We start from the raw sequence: 15,955 nt of genomic DNA, 5'->3' as shown, positions 1-15,955 counted from the left end.
GCTGGGAACTGAACCTGGGTCCTCTGCAAGAACAGCCAAGCACTTTTCTTAGCCATCTCTAGCCCCTGGTGTGTTGTTTTTTGTGTAAACAAAGGCACTTGAGAGCATGATTAATTCTAGGTCAAATACTGTTTGTCCAAGGCAAGGTGATTGGAGTGACTGTTACCTATGCTATAGGTAAGAGAGGCTTCATGACTCCTTTCTGCGAGCCATGCATAGTAACCACACATGCTCTGGGAATGAAGAAGCTTCCATGATAGATATGGAGGAAGTAGTGGGCCAGAGCCAGCCAGTGCCAATAAGCAGCATTCCTGCAGGTTTCTGCTCAGGCCCTGCCCCACCTTCTCAGTGGTACCCTGACCTGGAATTGTAGGCCAGATAATCCCTCCAGATGACCCCCAACACTCATCACAGTGTCTTACCACACCTTCAGAGATGAAACCCATGCGCCCACGTAAGCAAGCTCCTCTGGTGGACGGACGCGCCCACGTAACACTGTGCTTCTGCCTTTCAGCTCCCCTTTGCCCTCATCCCTATCCTCACCTTCACAAGCCTGCGGCCAGTGATGAGTGAGTTCTCCAACGGAATGTGAGTACACTTGTGTCTCCAGAAGGACATGGGAGGGGCTTTACCCAGCAGGCAGTGGGGATATCCAGGAGCAGTTGCTCGCCGCTCGCCGCTTCCTCTTTGGCTTGGAAGGAAAACAGGGAGTATGAGCTGCAGACATCGGGATTGTTAGCATTCGTAATACAAGCAGCTTCAGGCTTCTGATTTTGTTTCTTTTTGTGTGTGTGTTTTTGTTTGTTTGTTTTTTGTTCTTGAATTTTGGTGATTGAAAATTATATCCAACAAACCAGAATTAGCACAAAGCATAGAAAGGGTCAGAAACTTGAAACAGGAGACGGAGACATTCCTTGTTTCCCCCAAAGCTCTTAGGTTCTCTTATACACACTGGACTGCAGAAAAGTTTGGTTACCGTTTGACTCTTGAATACAACTGCTGAAACCGATTTGTGAAACCTACACACTAGCCTAGCTGCAGTTAACTGGGTGAAAACAAGTCATTTCGGATTCCTCCTCAGCTCCTGGACGCACGTGCAAATCTATTCACGCTTGAACTACCCTCTCGCTGTCTGGATTTAACGCCATCCTCAGATGCCTGAGGTTGAAGCTGACATATTTGGGGGGTTTATATACACAACCACACACAGTCCAAACACAACCACACACACACACAGCCACACACAGTCCACACACACACACAAGTCCAAACAGCACCCGTTGGCCACAGAGACTCCTGGTGGTGGTTAAGCCTGAGTTTCATAAAGATAGTAAAACTAGGGAAGCCATGAAGCCTGTAGACAGATTCAAGACAGGGAAGGGCAAAACAGGGACCCTGACTTTCTTGCTCTCTCTAATTTCATCTCTGCTGCAATAACAGACAGTCTGCCAACAAGCAGCACAGGGAAGGTTTGTGTGGTTTGCAATTCCAAACGACTACTGCCTGCCATTCGGGGGGAAAAGCTGAAGCAGACGCAGACAGCTAGTCACGTGACACCCACCATCTAGAGCACAGGGGATGAACACGCCCTTGCTTGTGTGTTTGCTCTGAGCTACGTTCTCTGTCTTGTCATGTTGAGCATGCACTGGCTAGGTAGTGGAGCCTCCCAGCGCAGGCTGCTGTTCCCACATCAGTCCCTACAGATGTGCCTTCCACAAGCTGGCCTGGCCTTCCCAAGTGGTTGTTGGCTGTGACAAGCTGGCAGTTAAAGTCTATACCAATCAGTACAGATGTTCATGTGGCTGATGACAAATGCATGCTTTGCCGTAGAGAAGCATGAAGGGGAATGTAAACATTTAGGTTGAAGCTTGAGTGAGCAGCAGCAGGCAGTAGGGAGCGTCGATCTGAAGGAAGCTCACTCCTACCCACTACACCGGGAGGAGCACACGCTCATGGTCGGTGTTCACAAGAACCATTCTGTGTTCAAGATCAGGCCACAGGACTCTTGTTTCCTCGGACTGTCCTCACCACTCTCAGCCCTCTCCTCAGGGCACTCCATTCCTGGACCACGTTCCAACATATATGAAATGGCTCGGTGCATGTCTGGGGCCTGCTGACTTCTAGGGTCTTAAATGCTGGGCTTTTGTGCCACCGAGATGGCTCAGCAGATAAACACGTTTGCAGCCCACGCCTGGCAAGCGGAGCTCCTCCATGGAGCTCACAAGGGAGGAAGGAGAGGACTGACCACATAGAAGTGCTCTTCAGACCCCCACATGTGTTCTGTGGCACATGTGTGCCATGTGTCATGTGTGTGCACACTGACAGTTAGAGACTAAGTTCCTTCCCTGCTTCATCACTAGTCCTGGCCTCTCTACATTTCGCTCAGCGTGGGACACAGATGTCTGTCCGTGCCGGCCGGACTGACAGGCACTTACTGCGCTCTTGTCTTGCAGAGGCTGGAGGATCGCAGGCGGCATCTTGGTCCTTCTCGTCTGCTCCATCAACATGTACTTTGTCGTGGTCTACGTCCAGGAGCTAGGGCATGTGGCACTGTATGTGGTGGCTGCAGTGGTTAGCGTGGCTTATCTGGGCTTTGTGTTCTACTTGGTAAGTCTGGTGTGGAGGCAGCTGTGGCGTCTGGGATGGTCCAGGTGGGACTAACTGTCCTTCAAAGACAAACAGTCCCCAAGCACTCGTGCTTTACTGAGGCAGTCTATACGGCATCGTCGGTCAGCAGCTTCTCACATTTCATTTCTTTTTGTTGTTGTTGGTACTAGAGATTAAACATAAGGCTTATACAGTGCCGGGTGTCTTAGGGTTCACTGATGTGAGCAGACACCATGACCGAGGCAACTCTTATAAGGACAACATTTAATCGGGGCTGGCTTACAGGTTCAGAGGTTCAGTCCATTATCATCAAGGTGGGAGCAGGGCAGCATCCAGGCAGGCAATGGTGCAGGAGGAGCTGAGAGTTCTACATCTTCATCTGAAGGCTGCTAGTGGAAGACTGACTTCCAGGCAGCTGGGGTGAGGGTCTTAAGCCTACAGCCACAGTGACACACCTACTCCAACAAGACCCCACCTCCTACTAGGGCCACTCCCTGGGACAAGCCTGTACAAACCATCACATCGGGTAACCATTCTAGTGCTGCACTCTATTCTCAACCAGATATTCTTATTTGAATCATCAAATATATTTAAGGGTGTGTGTGTGTGTGTGTGTGTGTGTGTGTGTGTGTGTGTGTGTGTGTGTGTTGGGGTGGGGGGAGATGAGTGGCATTTCTCAAGACAGGGTTTCTCTCTTGCTCTCTTGTCCTGGCTGGCCTGGAACTTGACTTGTAGATCATGGCGGCCTCAAACTCACAGAGCTCCTCCTCTTGCCTCTGCCCCGAGTGCTGGGGTTAAAGGCCTGGCTCACCAAGCCTGGCCTACTTTTGTTTTTTCTTCCCCACCCACCCCACTCCCTTGTTTTTTGAGACAGGATTTCTCTGTGTAGTCCTGGATGTCCTAGAACTCATTCTAATAGACCAGGCTGGCCTTGAACTCAGAGATCTGCCTGCTTCTGCCTCCCAGATGCTGGGATTAAAGCTGTGCCCTACCACACGCAGCTCCTATCTTAGTTTTTAATCCCTAGTATTTTTCTATTTATGTTGTTTTTTTTATATGGGTCCAGTGCTTAATTTCTAAAGAGAATATTACGATGTGTTTGAGAAACAGGATGGCTCAGTGGTTACACAGCAAGTGTAAGCACGTGAGTTCAGGTCCCAGGACTGACACAGAAACACTGCAGTGGTTCTGTGCGTCTGTGAGGCAGCAGTGAGAGAATCGCTGAGGCCTGCCGGCCTAGCGCCAGGTCAGCAGGAGCCCCTGTTAGGCAGGAAACGTGCCTAAGACAGGAGCACACATCCAGACACCAAATACAGATGCGTGTACTTCCCAGTCTTTCCCCAGACTCTACAAGTGGAATAGGAACAGATTCTGCTGCTCTTCAGCAGCCCTGAGTTCAATTCCCAGCAGCCACATGGTGGCTCTCAACCATCTATAATGAGATCTGGCGCCCTCTTCCGGTGTGTAGGCAGACATGTGGGCAGGACACTGTATATATAGTAAATACATAAATCTAAAAAAGTTCTCTTAGGGGTTTGGCCAACTGTTTCTTCACTAAAATTGGGTGCGAAGGTGCCGGGTTGAGTCAGGACTCTAGGACTGGTGACATTGGGTAAGCCCCCCGTTCTGGAGATGGGACCAAGCCTAGATCTTAGGTACTGCTGCTCAGCTCAGTGCCAGGAGCCTCACAGGGCAGCTGTCCCCTGCATCCTGGGAAACTGGTGAGAAATGGCCCCGCGAGTGTCTGCATCATAAAGCACAGGGTGCTTGGATGCTTTGAGAGGGTCTCGGGGCCTGCCTGGACAGACAGCCTTGGAGGAAAGAGGTGGGCACACTGGGTGTTTGGGCAGGAAGCAGACAAGCCTCTGCGTAGCACCGGGCGAGCCTTGCTGGCGGGCGAGTGACGCTGTGTTCTATATTCCAGGGTTGGCAGTGTTTGATTGCGTTGGGCCTGTCGTTCCTGGACTGTGGGCGCTCGGTAAGCATCTCTAAAGTCCTGCTGAGCGAAGATACCAGCGGTGGCAATACTAAGTAAACACTGGGTCAGCCTGTCTGTCTGTCTTTGCAGGGAGCCATCAGAGCCAGTGTGTTTCTATGGTTTACTGTGTGAACATAGCCACAAGTATGTGCCGTTGCACAGACTGCATTTAGGGACCAACTGTTAGTTGGGAAACACTGGGGTGGGTGTGTGGTGTGTGTGTGTGTGTTGTTTCCTTCTGTCTTTGTCAAATAGCATGCTGCTATTAAATGCTTGGTGGCCTAAAACTCTGTGTAGCCTAGGCTGCCTTCAAACTTACAGCAATCCTCCTGGCTCAGCCTCCTGGGTGCTGGGATTCCAGGCATGTCTACCGCTCCTGGCTGTCACGAGTGCTTACAAGATGACTGGTTTTGTCAGGGGAGGTCTTACCCTGTAGCATTAGGCAGCACCTTGAAAAGGTGAGCCTTGAGCTGTTTTGAACACTAAATTCCTAAATAGCTGTCCAAGGCCATGGCTCGGTTTTAGTTCTGAGAAACCCAACCAGACTGTTGTCATCATTTGAATTGCAGAATTAGAGACCGCTATTTTTGAGTTCAGGATTTCTGTTTGTTTGGTGCATTTCATTTTGTTTTTCAAGACAAGGGTTTCTTCCTTGTTGTCCTGGAACTTACTCTGTAGACCAGCCTGGCTTTGAACTCACAGAGATCCTCCTGCCTCTGCCTCTGCTTCCCGACTGCTAGGATTAGAGGCATACACCACCACTGCCCTGCTAAGCTCAGAGTTTTTTATTTCTACTTTGGAATTCCTCAGTGGAAAGAAAGGTAGAGCAGGAGAGGGGGTGTGGTCAAGTGATGGCTCCCCTCCAGGTCCTTGCAGGTTTACCTTAAGGAGTGGAGCTTAGCAGGGCTTCATCTGTAGTCCTGAGGCTAGTGACTTCCCTGTTAATAGCAAGCATCCCGATAGTGTTTCATCTCGAGTACACACAGTCCTGGAATCTCCGCCTTCCTCTCCTGAGAGAGTGCGGATGGCAAAAGACTACTGTAGCACTTGTGAACTGGCTCACAGCAAATCCCAGAGCTGACCGCACTACTCCCGAAAGTACCCTTCACCAAATCTTGGCTCTGACCCACCGCTGTTTCATGCCCAAGATAACTCAGAAGGCAACCTCAGGAGCTCTGGACCCAAACCTTGCAAAGTCAGTAGTTGTCACTGTGATGCAAAGTCCTCTCCCTGCAAGGTGGGACTAGGCTGCCTCCTCACAGCCCTTCCCTCGGAGAGAAAGCCTCTTGAGACCAGGCTGCGGAGCTCTGGAGATTCAGCACGGGACTACAGAACTGCTGCTCTCAGTTCAGCCACTTCTGTCCTGGCACGTGGGAGACATGATTCTGTCACATCAAGTCCTGTCTGTTTGCTGGAAAGGAATAATACAAGTTTGTATAATCATTGCCTTGGTGGCAACAGGAGCTACAGTGACTTCGAAGGATGTCGTCCTCTTTGCCGCTTTCCCAGTTCGACTGTCCCGACAAATGACCTGCATTGTGGTGCCACTGTGGCATTAGTGCTAGCATTTCACACAGTCAGAAGCTCAGCCTGCATAGAGTCCTGTGAGGCATGAAGGGTAAATGCAGTTTCACTCAGCCTGGTTGACCTCAGCCCCACAGCTAACACAACACAGTCAGGCCGCGGGTCCCTCACTGCGGCATTCTCAACCCCTGGGTTGCCACCCATTTGCAGCCCCTATATCCAAAACCATTTACATTATGATTTATAACAGTAGCAGCATTAGTTGTGAAATAGCAAAGATTTTATGGTTGGGGGTTACCACCACAAAGGGTCGCAGCAGCAGGAAGTTTGAGAACCCTGCACCACAGGGTCCATCTCACACCTGCCTCTGCCACCATTGTTCCCAAAACTGACTGGAAACTGAGCTTTTGAAACTGTCTCGATGTGGTGCTTGAGGGCCAGATTGACAGTAGCAGAATTACTGGAATGGATGCTCTAGTGACATCTGCATTTGTACAGGGGCGGGGTTGGGCGGGGCGGGGCGGGGTTGGGCAGGGTGTGTTCAGAGTCACTGTACTTACAGTCCAGCCCAGAGCTGCTGGCAGTCATGCCCAGGGGTCTGCCTTGTGCGTGCTAGCAAGGCTGTGCTGCAGATCTCACTTCCTGCCCCAGAGTTCTGCTGTAGTATGTTCGTTTACAGTGATAGACGGTTCCATTGTGTACGACGGTCTCTGACTCTATGCCTACAGTATTTACAGTGTCAAAGATTAAAAGTGTCGCCTGTCCATTTGGCCGTCACTGGGAAACAGTGCTTCCAACAGTGCTCTGTACGTAACCTGTAAGCATTTCAACCCCGCCACGCCAGTGTGGCCTGGCGTTACGTTGGCGAGCCATCTTGTACGTTCTCACTTGGTCCTCGTTCTTCTGCGACCTGAAATAGTTGTTCCCTCTGCTCTGGGAGCTGGCGGCTGGGGAACAGCAGCAGCTTGTCTTGTAAGGTCCTGCCAGGAGGGCAACAAGTGACTATAAGGAGGCTGTTAGTGAGCCTCTGACAGCTTGTGAACTTGCTGTAATTAAAACAAAAACTTCCCTGTTTCCTGTTTGGTTTTCTATTTTTTTTTTTTAATGCTGAAAACACTTTATAATAGGGTCTCAACCACTGAAATACCAACCCTCCAGTTGCCATCAGGGGTGACTCACTTTAAGGCCCCTGCATCAGTGTTTGGCTCCTAAAGGGACAGAGAAGGAAATGGATCCAGTGCCCTGGAAGGTCTGGATTAGCTGTAGACAGCAAGAGAGGCCCAGAGAGCTTCAAATGTACGGTGGCCACCAAGCCCCACAACTGGGCTTTGGGGCTTGGAGCCCACATGGTGGGAGGAGAGAACCAGCTCCCACAGTTATCTCTGACCTCCACATGTGCGCCATGGCTTTTGCATGCCTGCCCCACACAGCAAATACATTAATTTTTTTCAGTCTAAATGAAAATTTAATTTACCCACTTAAATATTTTGTTGTCTTTAAGGCCATAACTACCATTTTGCAAGATGAAGTTTGTCCTAACTTCCTCTATCTCAACTGAGTATTTGCCTTTCTGTAGTCTTGTCTCACTGTCCGGGAAGGATTTTACAATAATAAAAATTTAAAGAGAGAAACTGAAGTCACTTAGCTTAAAGCCAGATACACTTTTTGGCTGACCCAATGTAAATGCAGGTACCGGCCTTGTTACCATATGGAATGTGGTTTAAGTTCAGAACTAATCTAGAATGCAGAGCAATTCCAAAACCTTACGCTAGCCTTTCTTGTTACCTCACTTATTCGTACAAAAGGCAAAGCTGTTGAAAGAAAGTCCCTGAAACAGTGAACAGTGGGACTAGGAGTTCTTACTGCACTGCAGGGAACCCAAGCTCAATTCCAGCATCTATACTAGATGACTCACAGCCACTTACATACCTCCTGCTTCAGGTCGCTCGCTCACTCGCTCACACTTCTCTCTCTCTCTCTCTCTCTCCCCCTCCCTCCCTCCCTCCCTCCCTTCCTCCCTCCCTCCCCCCACCCATCCCTGCACATTTGGTTTTTCAAGATAGGGTTTCTCTGTGTAATCCTGGTTATCCTGAAACTCTGTAGACCAGGCTGGCCCCAAACTTAAAGATCCTCCTGCCTCTTCATCTCAGGTATTGAGTAAAAGGCATACTCGATCACCTCCCGGCTTAAAGTTCATACAACAAGGAACTCACTCTCTACAGTTGAGAGGTGGCTGGACAGCCTGAAGGCTTATCCAAGTCACATTGCCTGTGTGTGTCATCAGTAGAACCTCACTAGTTTAAGCCAGAAGACTCGAGTTCACTCCAAACCACCTCGTGTAATTAATATACAACACGCCCTTCAAGCTGTACTGAGACTCCAAACTTTCTCCAGGAGCACCAAGGCATCAAAACATTTAATCAGATGCAGTAACACATTTATAACCTCCACACTTGAGAGGCATGGCAGACAGAAGGCCAGCCACAGCTACACAGTCAGCTCCGGGTCAGAGTGGGCTACACAGGAAGACCCGTCCTAGCACTTGTCAGTAATTCTGAATGCTCATGTCAGGCCTAAACAACAGACAGGGCACTCTGTGGCTAAGAACAGTAATAGATACACTTGTTTATCACCTCAGTGCACTCAGGAGTGTGGTAATCTGTAGCCACATTTCTCAAGGTCTCAGAACCAGACAACGAAATTCTCCACATTACCTAAGTGAAAATACTCTAAATGCCATGGACGAGAAAGTCCATCATCTCTGCTCCCTTGGGGCAGGTTTCCATGAATTAATTATCCATGAGTCTGGAAGTACGTATTAGTTCTCAGGCCTGGAAGTCAGACCTGCAGGTGAAATGTGTGAAATGTCAGTGTCTCCCTAGCACACTGGACCTGGGGCACCACGTGTCTGTCTCTGTCACACAGCCGCACAGCGTTCCAGTGTGATGACACAGGGCTACGTGCCATGTGCTCACGATGAACAGGTGACCTGTGTCAGTGTGCCTGGCATCTCCAGACAGAGCTTACCTCCACTTTGCGTGCAAGATCAGGTTCAGAAAGTACACACACCACAGTGTGGTGGCGCATGGCTACTATCCTAGCACTTTCGAGGTAGGAGGATCACTGCAAGTTCCAGGCCAGCCAGAACTCCAGACTGAGACCCTAAACAAAGGACTGGGATTTAGCTCAGTGGTAGAGCACTTGCCTAGCCCTGGGTTTGGTCCTCAGTTCTGAAAATAAAACCCAAAGGACACATCGGAAGGGCTAAAGCTGGGCCCTGAACCCACACGCACACTCCAGTCTTTTCCGCCACAGTATATGCAGTAGCGTGTATGCTGTATGTATACAGTAACCCCTTCATACATATTTATAGTCTACACTCCACATCAGCACACGGACTGTTGGTGCCAAGGGTGGTGGTACCACTAATATCCTCACATGAAAGCCAGTCATGGTTCCAAAGTGTATCGCTGGGCAGTTAAGGACAGCAGAGCACACCTTTAGTCCCAGTACTTGGGAGGTAGAGGTGGGCAAATCTCTAAGCTTGAGGCCAGCTTGATTTATATAACAAGTTCGAGGCTAGCCAGGGTTGCTTAATGAGACCCTAACTTTAAAAAACAAAGAACAAAACAAAACAAAAGACCCAACCAAAATAAAAACAAACAAAAAAGCACTTTTTTCACAGATTCCTGCAAACCATCTGCATTAGATTCACAGGAAAGGAGTCTAGAAATAACTAGTTTTTAAAACTGTTGGGGGCAGGGCAAGGTTATAAATAGCTATAATCCCAGCACCTGGGAGGTGGGGGCTGGTTTAAGTCAAGCTCATAATACCTTTGAGGCCACCTGAACAACAGTCCTTCAAGAACTCAAAAGGTATAGGGCATGAAGACAGCTGATGTTCCTGATCCAGCCTGCAAACACTGGGACCCTCAGCTCACTGCTTCTCAGCTTGCAAACACTGGGACCCTCAGCTCACTGCTTCTCAGCCTGCAAACACTGGGACCCACAGGTCGCTGCTTCTCTGCGTACTGTTCCCTTACCTACTCAGGAATGGGCTTTTCTCCAGTGTCAAAGGATAATAGGACCAGAATTACCGGACTTGGGGATTAGATCGCTTGAAATCTGATTTCCAGTACACAGTGTTAGGACACAAAAGCGTTCTCATGTGTTTGGTCATATTATCCTAAAGTTCCACCTCAGCATGTTCCCATCACAAGACAGTCGAAATGTAATTAGCATCCATCCTTAACTCTTTCCGCTCTGCCATTCAGTATTAGAAACTCCCTAGGCAGCCACAAAGCACATGCCGTGAAGGTTTTCACCCTCCACCCTGCGTTCTGATCATGCTTTCTCTGACACTCCGGCTGCAACCTTTCTCTAGAGTGCACTGTCTGCCTCAGGGTTGCTAGGCTGCTGTGTGACTGACCTCCACACACCATCTACAACTCCAGTTCCTCTGACCCCTGTGGGCAGCGGACAAGTACGCACTACATACACGAAGGCAAAACAAAACACTGATTTACGTAAAATAAAAATCTAAAAAATGTCCTTGATCTTTTTTTTTTTTTTTTTGGAGCTGGGGACCGAACCCAGGGCTTTGCGCTTCCTAGGTAAGTGCTCTACCACTGAGCTAAATCCCCAGCAAAATGTCCTTGATCTTAAACAAATAGAACCTCACACACACATAATGCATTTTCTATTGTGCAGAAGTACTGGGAAAAGAGGCCAAAATAATACATTATTTCACCGTGCAATTCCTCGAAAGTTACACTAACTCTCTCCCGTGCTTTTATCCTCAGTACCACCTCGGACTGACCGCTAGGCCTGAACTCTACCTCCTGAACACCGTGGACGCCGTCTCGCTGGTATCTAGATGACCAACAGCCCAGAAGACTTTAAGAACACTTTCTCTAAGCCCTTTTGTGCCAAGTGTCTGTTAGCAAATCCCTTAGTTCAGAGGTGAACTTGTTCAAATGTTTTGAACCAAGGCGAAGAAGATCTGGAGGAGTCGGGTAAAGCTAATGGCTGTGAATGGGTCAGAGACCCCCTCACCTGCAGCAGTCATTAACGTAGCGGGAGGCAAACAGCGGGCCTGTGGCAGCCCTGCAGTCCCGCACGCAGGCTTGTGTCTGCACCTCTGGGGTTTAAAATGTATGGATAGATATATTTATGTGGACCCAAACGTGCCAGTTTGGGTAAGATTTTAAAGTTATAAAACTTGATAGATTTTTACAAATGTCGTTCAGATGAATTGTGAATTAGGTCTTTCTTCTCTCTGGATCCTAAATGAGAAAGGGAAAGTGCCTTTCTGACGGCGAACTTCCCAGAATAACTGTTTTAAAGCATCGCTTTGCTCCGGAGTGTGCGTGTGCGTGTGTCTGTCTGTCTGTCTGCCTGCTTGTGGAAGTCGCGGGTTGACACCAGGTGTCCCCTTAGTCTCTCTTTGAACACAGGGCTCAGTGTTTGGCTGCGCTAGCCAACCGATAAGTCCAGGGACCCTCCTGGCCCTGCGCCCCAACACAGATCCGGGGTCACAGAGCTGCTGCCACGCTCAATTTTACACAGTTCTGGGGACCCAAACTCAGGCCTTCTTGGACAGCAGGTCCTTTAGCAACTGACGTTTCTTTCCCCCTTCGTTTTCAATGTGTCTGTGGCCTGTGGCCGTCGTTCTTGTGTTGGTGTCTGTCCACCCGCCCTTCCTTCCCATTCTAAGCACTAATGCTCCACACACCGTCCCAACCCTGTTTCTAAGGGCCACCCATATTTATACAGTTGAGTGTCCTGAGGAATTGCGAGCATTTTAAGGTGTCTGTAACAGGTCTGAGGCTCACACTAGATGGGAACACCGGCCAGCAGTTCTGCTTTGAGTGCTGACACTCCACATGATGTGCGTGTACAAGCTGCTGAGCTTTTGTTTCTGTTTTTAATCCGGATTGCCAACCAGAAATTCTCCTCCTTTTTATAATCAAGTCCATACTTAGTAACTAAAAGCTTTTGTCTAGGGGTATTGCTCACTTGTAGAGTTCTAGGTGGGGCAAGGCCTAGGGCGTGGGCCCCACCATGCACACGCACATGCACATCAACACTCACACTCGAATGAACACGTGTGCAGACGCATGTGCACACTTGCACATAAACACGGACATGTGGGCACAGGCGTGCACACACTCAAACAAGAACACTCACATGTAAGCACACACACACATTTGCACTGTAACTATCTTCTTAGTGAATCGGTTACGGACCTGACCCACATCCCTGCCCGATAGTACAGTAGGCTAGAACTGAGTCGTAGCTACCTGCTGTCATTGCCCTGTGTGGCCCAGGGGTGCAAGCCTCTCAGGCATGGAACCTTCACAGTGTTTACTGCTGTGCTCTCCAGGTTCTGAGTCCACAAACCCCACAGACCTTTCATGACGTTCTGTCACATTCCTCTTTCAGCATTAAATAGAGAAGCAGAGAGATCAGACATTACAATTTTTGTTTTCCCAGACAGGGTTTCTCTGTGTAGCCCTGGCTGTCCTGGAACTCACTCTGTAGACCAGGCTGACCTTAGACTGAGAGACCCACCTGCCTCTGCTTTGTGTGCCACCACCGCCCGGCTTGCCAGGGAGTTTTTAGACAATTTATAGCTTCTTCACTTCCCCCTCCGGGGCCTTTTTTTATTTTTTCTTTCTTTCTGTTTTTCGTTTGAAGACAGTCTCCCTATGTAGCTCTGGCTGGCCTAGAACCTGTTATGTAGACCAGGCTAGCCTCAAACTCATAGAGACCCTCCTGCCTCAGCCCCCAAGTGCTGGGATTAAAAGCGAGCTCAATTCTGCTTGGCCAAAGGCCACTGAAGACTTTCGAGAACAACCCTAAAACCTAGGTCACAGTTCTGATCTTAACAGAGACAGAAGCAGCAGCAGCCGAGTTACTAAAGCTCTGTGTTTCGGTTTGGTGAACACCGATCGCCATCCTGGATGAACCCATTTCTTGTACACCCACCGGACCCTCCAGTTCCGTTTCTCAGTACTTCCCTCCCTGGGAGACAGATAATGTGGGAGTAGAAAGGCCAAAGACCAGAAGCATCCTGTTTTGCGATTCATACAAAGGTGAGGCAGGTGACAGAGGTCAGGAACTCTGAGGATTTCGCCTGTAGCTCTCTGTGCTTTGGATGTGTGTTAGCAGGAACAGTGACGAGTCGCCACACATTCACAGGCATCACCCTGAGGCCACACCACTCTTTGTCAGCAGTGTATAATGCACCCCAAATCCATCGGAGGACTGGCGTCTAGAGTGAGCCTCGGTTAAGCTTTATATAATTAAGAATGGGTACGAACTTTGATGAGCGTTCACAAAGCCCTCGATTGACCCCAGCACTGGAGATGGAGGTAAGAGATCAGGTCAGGCTCACCCTAGGCTCTGAATCCAGTTCAAAATCCTGGGGTTCCCAAGGGATCTGACACCCTCTTCTGAACTCTTCAGGTACCAGAGGTATGTGGTTCACAAACATACACATAACAAACAAACAAACAAACAAAAAGCCAACTAAAAACAAAGTAAAGAACATAGCGATACTGATAGCCAGGAGGTAATTAAAGGCACCCGCACCCAGGCCTGACGACCTGAGTTCCGTCTCAGAGACCCACTTAGCGGAAGAAAGCAATTCACAAAATGTCTGATCTCTGTACCCATGCCATGGCTCCTGTACACCGGCACATATACACAGAAGCAGTTAAAAGTATAACTTTAGGGGCTGGAGGGCTGGCTCCGTGGTTAAGAGCACCGACTGCTCTTCCAGAGGTCCTGAGTTCAATTCCCAGCAACCACATGGTGGCTCACAACTATCTGTAATGGATCCTATTCTCTCTTCTGGTGTGTCTGAAGACAGTGACAGTGCACTCACATAAAATAAATAAATCTTAAAAAAAAAAGTATAACTTTAACAGTGCATGCGCACACGCGCACACACACACACACACACACACATGCAAAACACCCTAGAAACAAAACAAATGAACCAGTAACAATCATCATTTACTACTGCATGGTAACATGGCTGGGTTTCAGTATGTACTAGATTATAGACCAGTATTTCTTATAAGCAGAGTACTTTATCAGGAAATTTTATCTAGCTTGCAGTCTAGTTCAAAGACATGGGACTAGCTAGCACTTCTACTGAGGGACTCTTGTCCCATGGTGGATGGCACCAAGTGGGGCGCTGACAAGAGGAAGAGAACACCCCAGACGACCAAGAGCCAGAAGATTGTTGGCTCACTCATTAGTTCACTCATTCATTCGTTCATTCTTCATTCATTCATTCGTTGTCTCCCCCCCCCCCCACCTCCCCACCAGTTGACCTAAAACCCATGACTATCCTACTGTAGGTCCCTAGAGGGGCTACCCTTGATTATAGCTCGCCCTCATGGAAACATAGTTCCATGAGAGTGACCACTCCCTCCCCTTGGCCTGACCGGCTCTCCCTAGACTCCACCTCTCCAGAGACTTTCCCCACCACCTCAACCCTGTACACGGTGACCAGGCCTCACACACGAGGACACTTTCCATGATACAGTGTGCAAGCATTAGCACAGCCAATGTATGGATAAAGCTATGCGTGTTTCCCGGGATTACACGCCGTGAGGTTTAATTAAGAAAGGCTGTTCCCCCGGTGTACACCGGATCAGCAGCCATGCACTTCATTAGTACTGAGTGCCTGCTACACGGTTGTGTCACCTCACTGTGAAGGAAGGAAGGAGAACACGCAGGCTCGTGGTGTGGAAGCCAAGGAAGGTTCTGTGTTTCAGACATGGCATTAGGTCAGTGAGGCAGTCTACAGATTCGGGTGTTAGGTTCAGTAGTGTCTGTGTAGAAGGACCACTTAGCAACCTCCTGCAGCGGAGCCCCCACTCTACCCAGCCCAGGGGAACGCAGGAGCATCCTGCATCTTCCCTTGTTACAAATGGGCATCATCCGAGTTTGTAAGTTTCCCTGGATTGCCATCATTATTAGATTCCTACTTGGCATGGCTTTTTTTTTTTTTTTTTTTTCCGGAGCTGGGGACTGAACCCAGGGCCTTGTGCGTGCTAGGCAAGTGCTCTACCACTGAGCTAAATCCCCAACCCCTTAGCGTGGCTTTTTAAGCAACAAATACATTCTTGTCCTTCATCAGTAACGTTCCAGAGGGGCCTTCCATGCAGAAGGGATGAGGCAGAAGGATTGCAGTTTTGAGCACAGACACCGCTGCATAGTAAGATCCTGCCCCACCCCCCAGAAAGGGTTTCACAGTGTACTCCAGACTAGCCTGGAACGTGGGGTCCTCCTGCCTCTGCCTCCTCGAGTTTTAGACTGGCATCATGCCCTACTTTTTAAAAGGTCATTTTCTTTCTTTTTAAAAAGGTTTATGGGGTTGGGGATTTAGATCAGTGGTAGAGCGCTTGCCTAACAAGCACAAGGCCCTGGGTTCAGTCCCCAGTTCCAAAAAAAAGAAAAAAAAAAAGGTTTATTTGCTTTGATGCGTATGAGTGTTTGCTCACGTGTATGCACGGGCACTCTATGCGTACTCCGTGCAGAGCTGCCATGTGGGGGTTAGGAAGCCCCGTCCTCTGCAAGAGCCGGTCCCACCCTCTTTCTACAGTTGTTTGCTTGTTTGTATCGGTGCACACACTTGTGGGGAACAGAGGAGTTCCCTCTCTTCCTCCACTGTTTGGGTTCGAGGGTTCGAGCTGAGGTCAGTTGGCAGCCAGCACCTCCACCCCTGAGCCATCCTGCCTCCTCCAGATCCCTTTTCTAAGGAAACACATGTGGTCCGCGCCACTCTCTGAGAGACGGTGGCCACATTCTTGCCCAGAGCCTGGTTAGG

At 49.2% G+C, this 15,955-nt stretch overlaps 1 protein-coding gene across 5 annotated transcripts in view; it reads left to right on the top strand.

The window, feature by feature from the left end:
• Positions 1 to 11,347, top strand: part of Slc11a2 (solute carrier family 11 member 2) — a 48,044-nt gene extending 36,697 nt beyond the window's left edge. For 4 of the 5 annotated variants that reach the window (XM_063263061.1, XM_006242309.5, NM_001399169.1 and 1 more), the window contains exons 14-17: positions 515 to 588; positions 2,454 to 2,607; positions 4,532 to 4,585; positions 10,911 to 11,347. In XM_063263061.1, the coding sequence (XP_063119131.1) occupies positions 515 to 588; positions 2,454 to 2,607; positions 4,532 to 4,585; positions 10,911 to 10,988 (360 nt within the window). In that variant the 3' untranslated portion in view covers positions 10,989 to 11,347. Of the gene's footprint in view, positions 1 to 514; positions 589 to 2,453; positions 2,608 to 4,531; positions 7,184 to 10,910 lie in introns of those variants that run through there. The other variant, NM_013173.2, reaches the window with a different exon arrangement.
• The last annotated feature ends 4,608 nt before the right edge of the window (positions 11,348 to 15,955 follow it).

Source organism: Rattus norvegicus, chromosome 7 (genome assembly GCF_036323735.1).
Source record: "Rattus norvegicus strain BN/NHsdMcwi chromosome 7, GRCr8, whole genome shotgun sequence".
NCBI classification, from domain to species: domain Eukaryota; kingdom Metazoa; phylum Chordata; class Mammalia; order Rodentia; family Muridae; genus Rattus; species Rattus norvegicus.
Note: the sequence above shows the minus strand (reverse complement) of the source record. Positions and strands in the feature narration are given on the sequence as shown.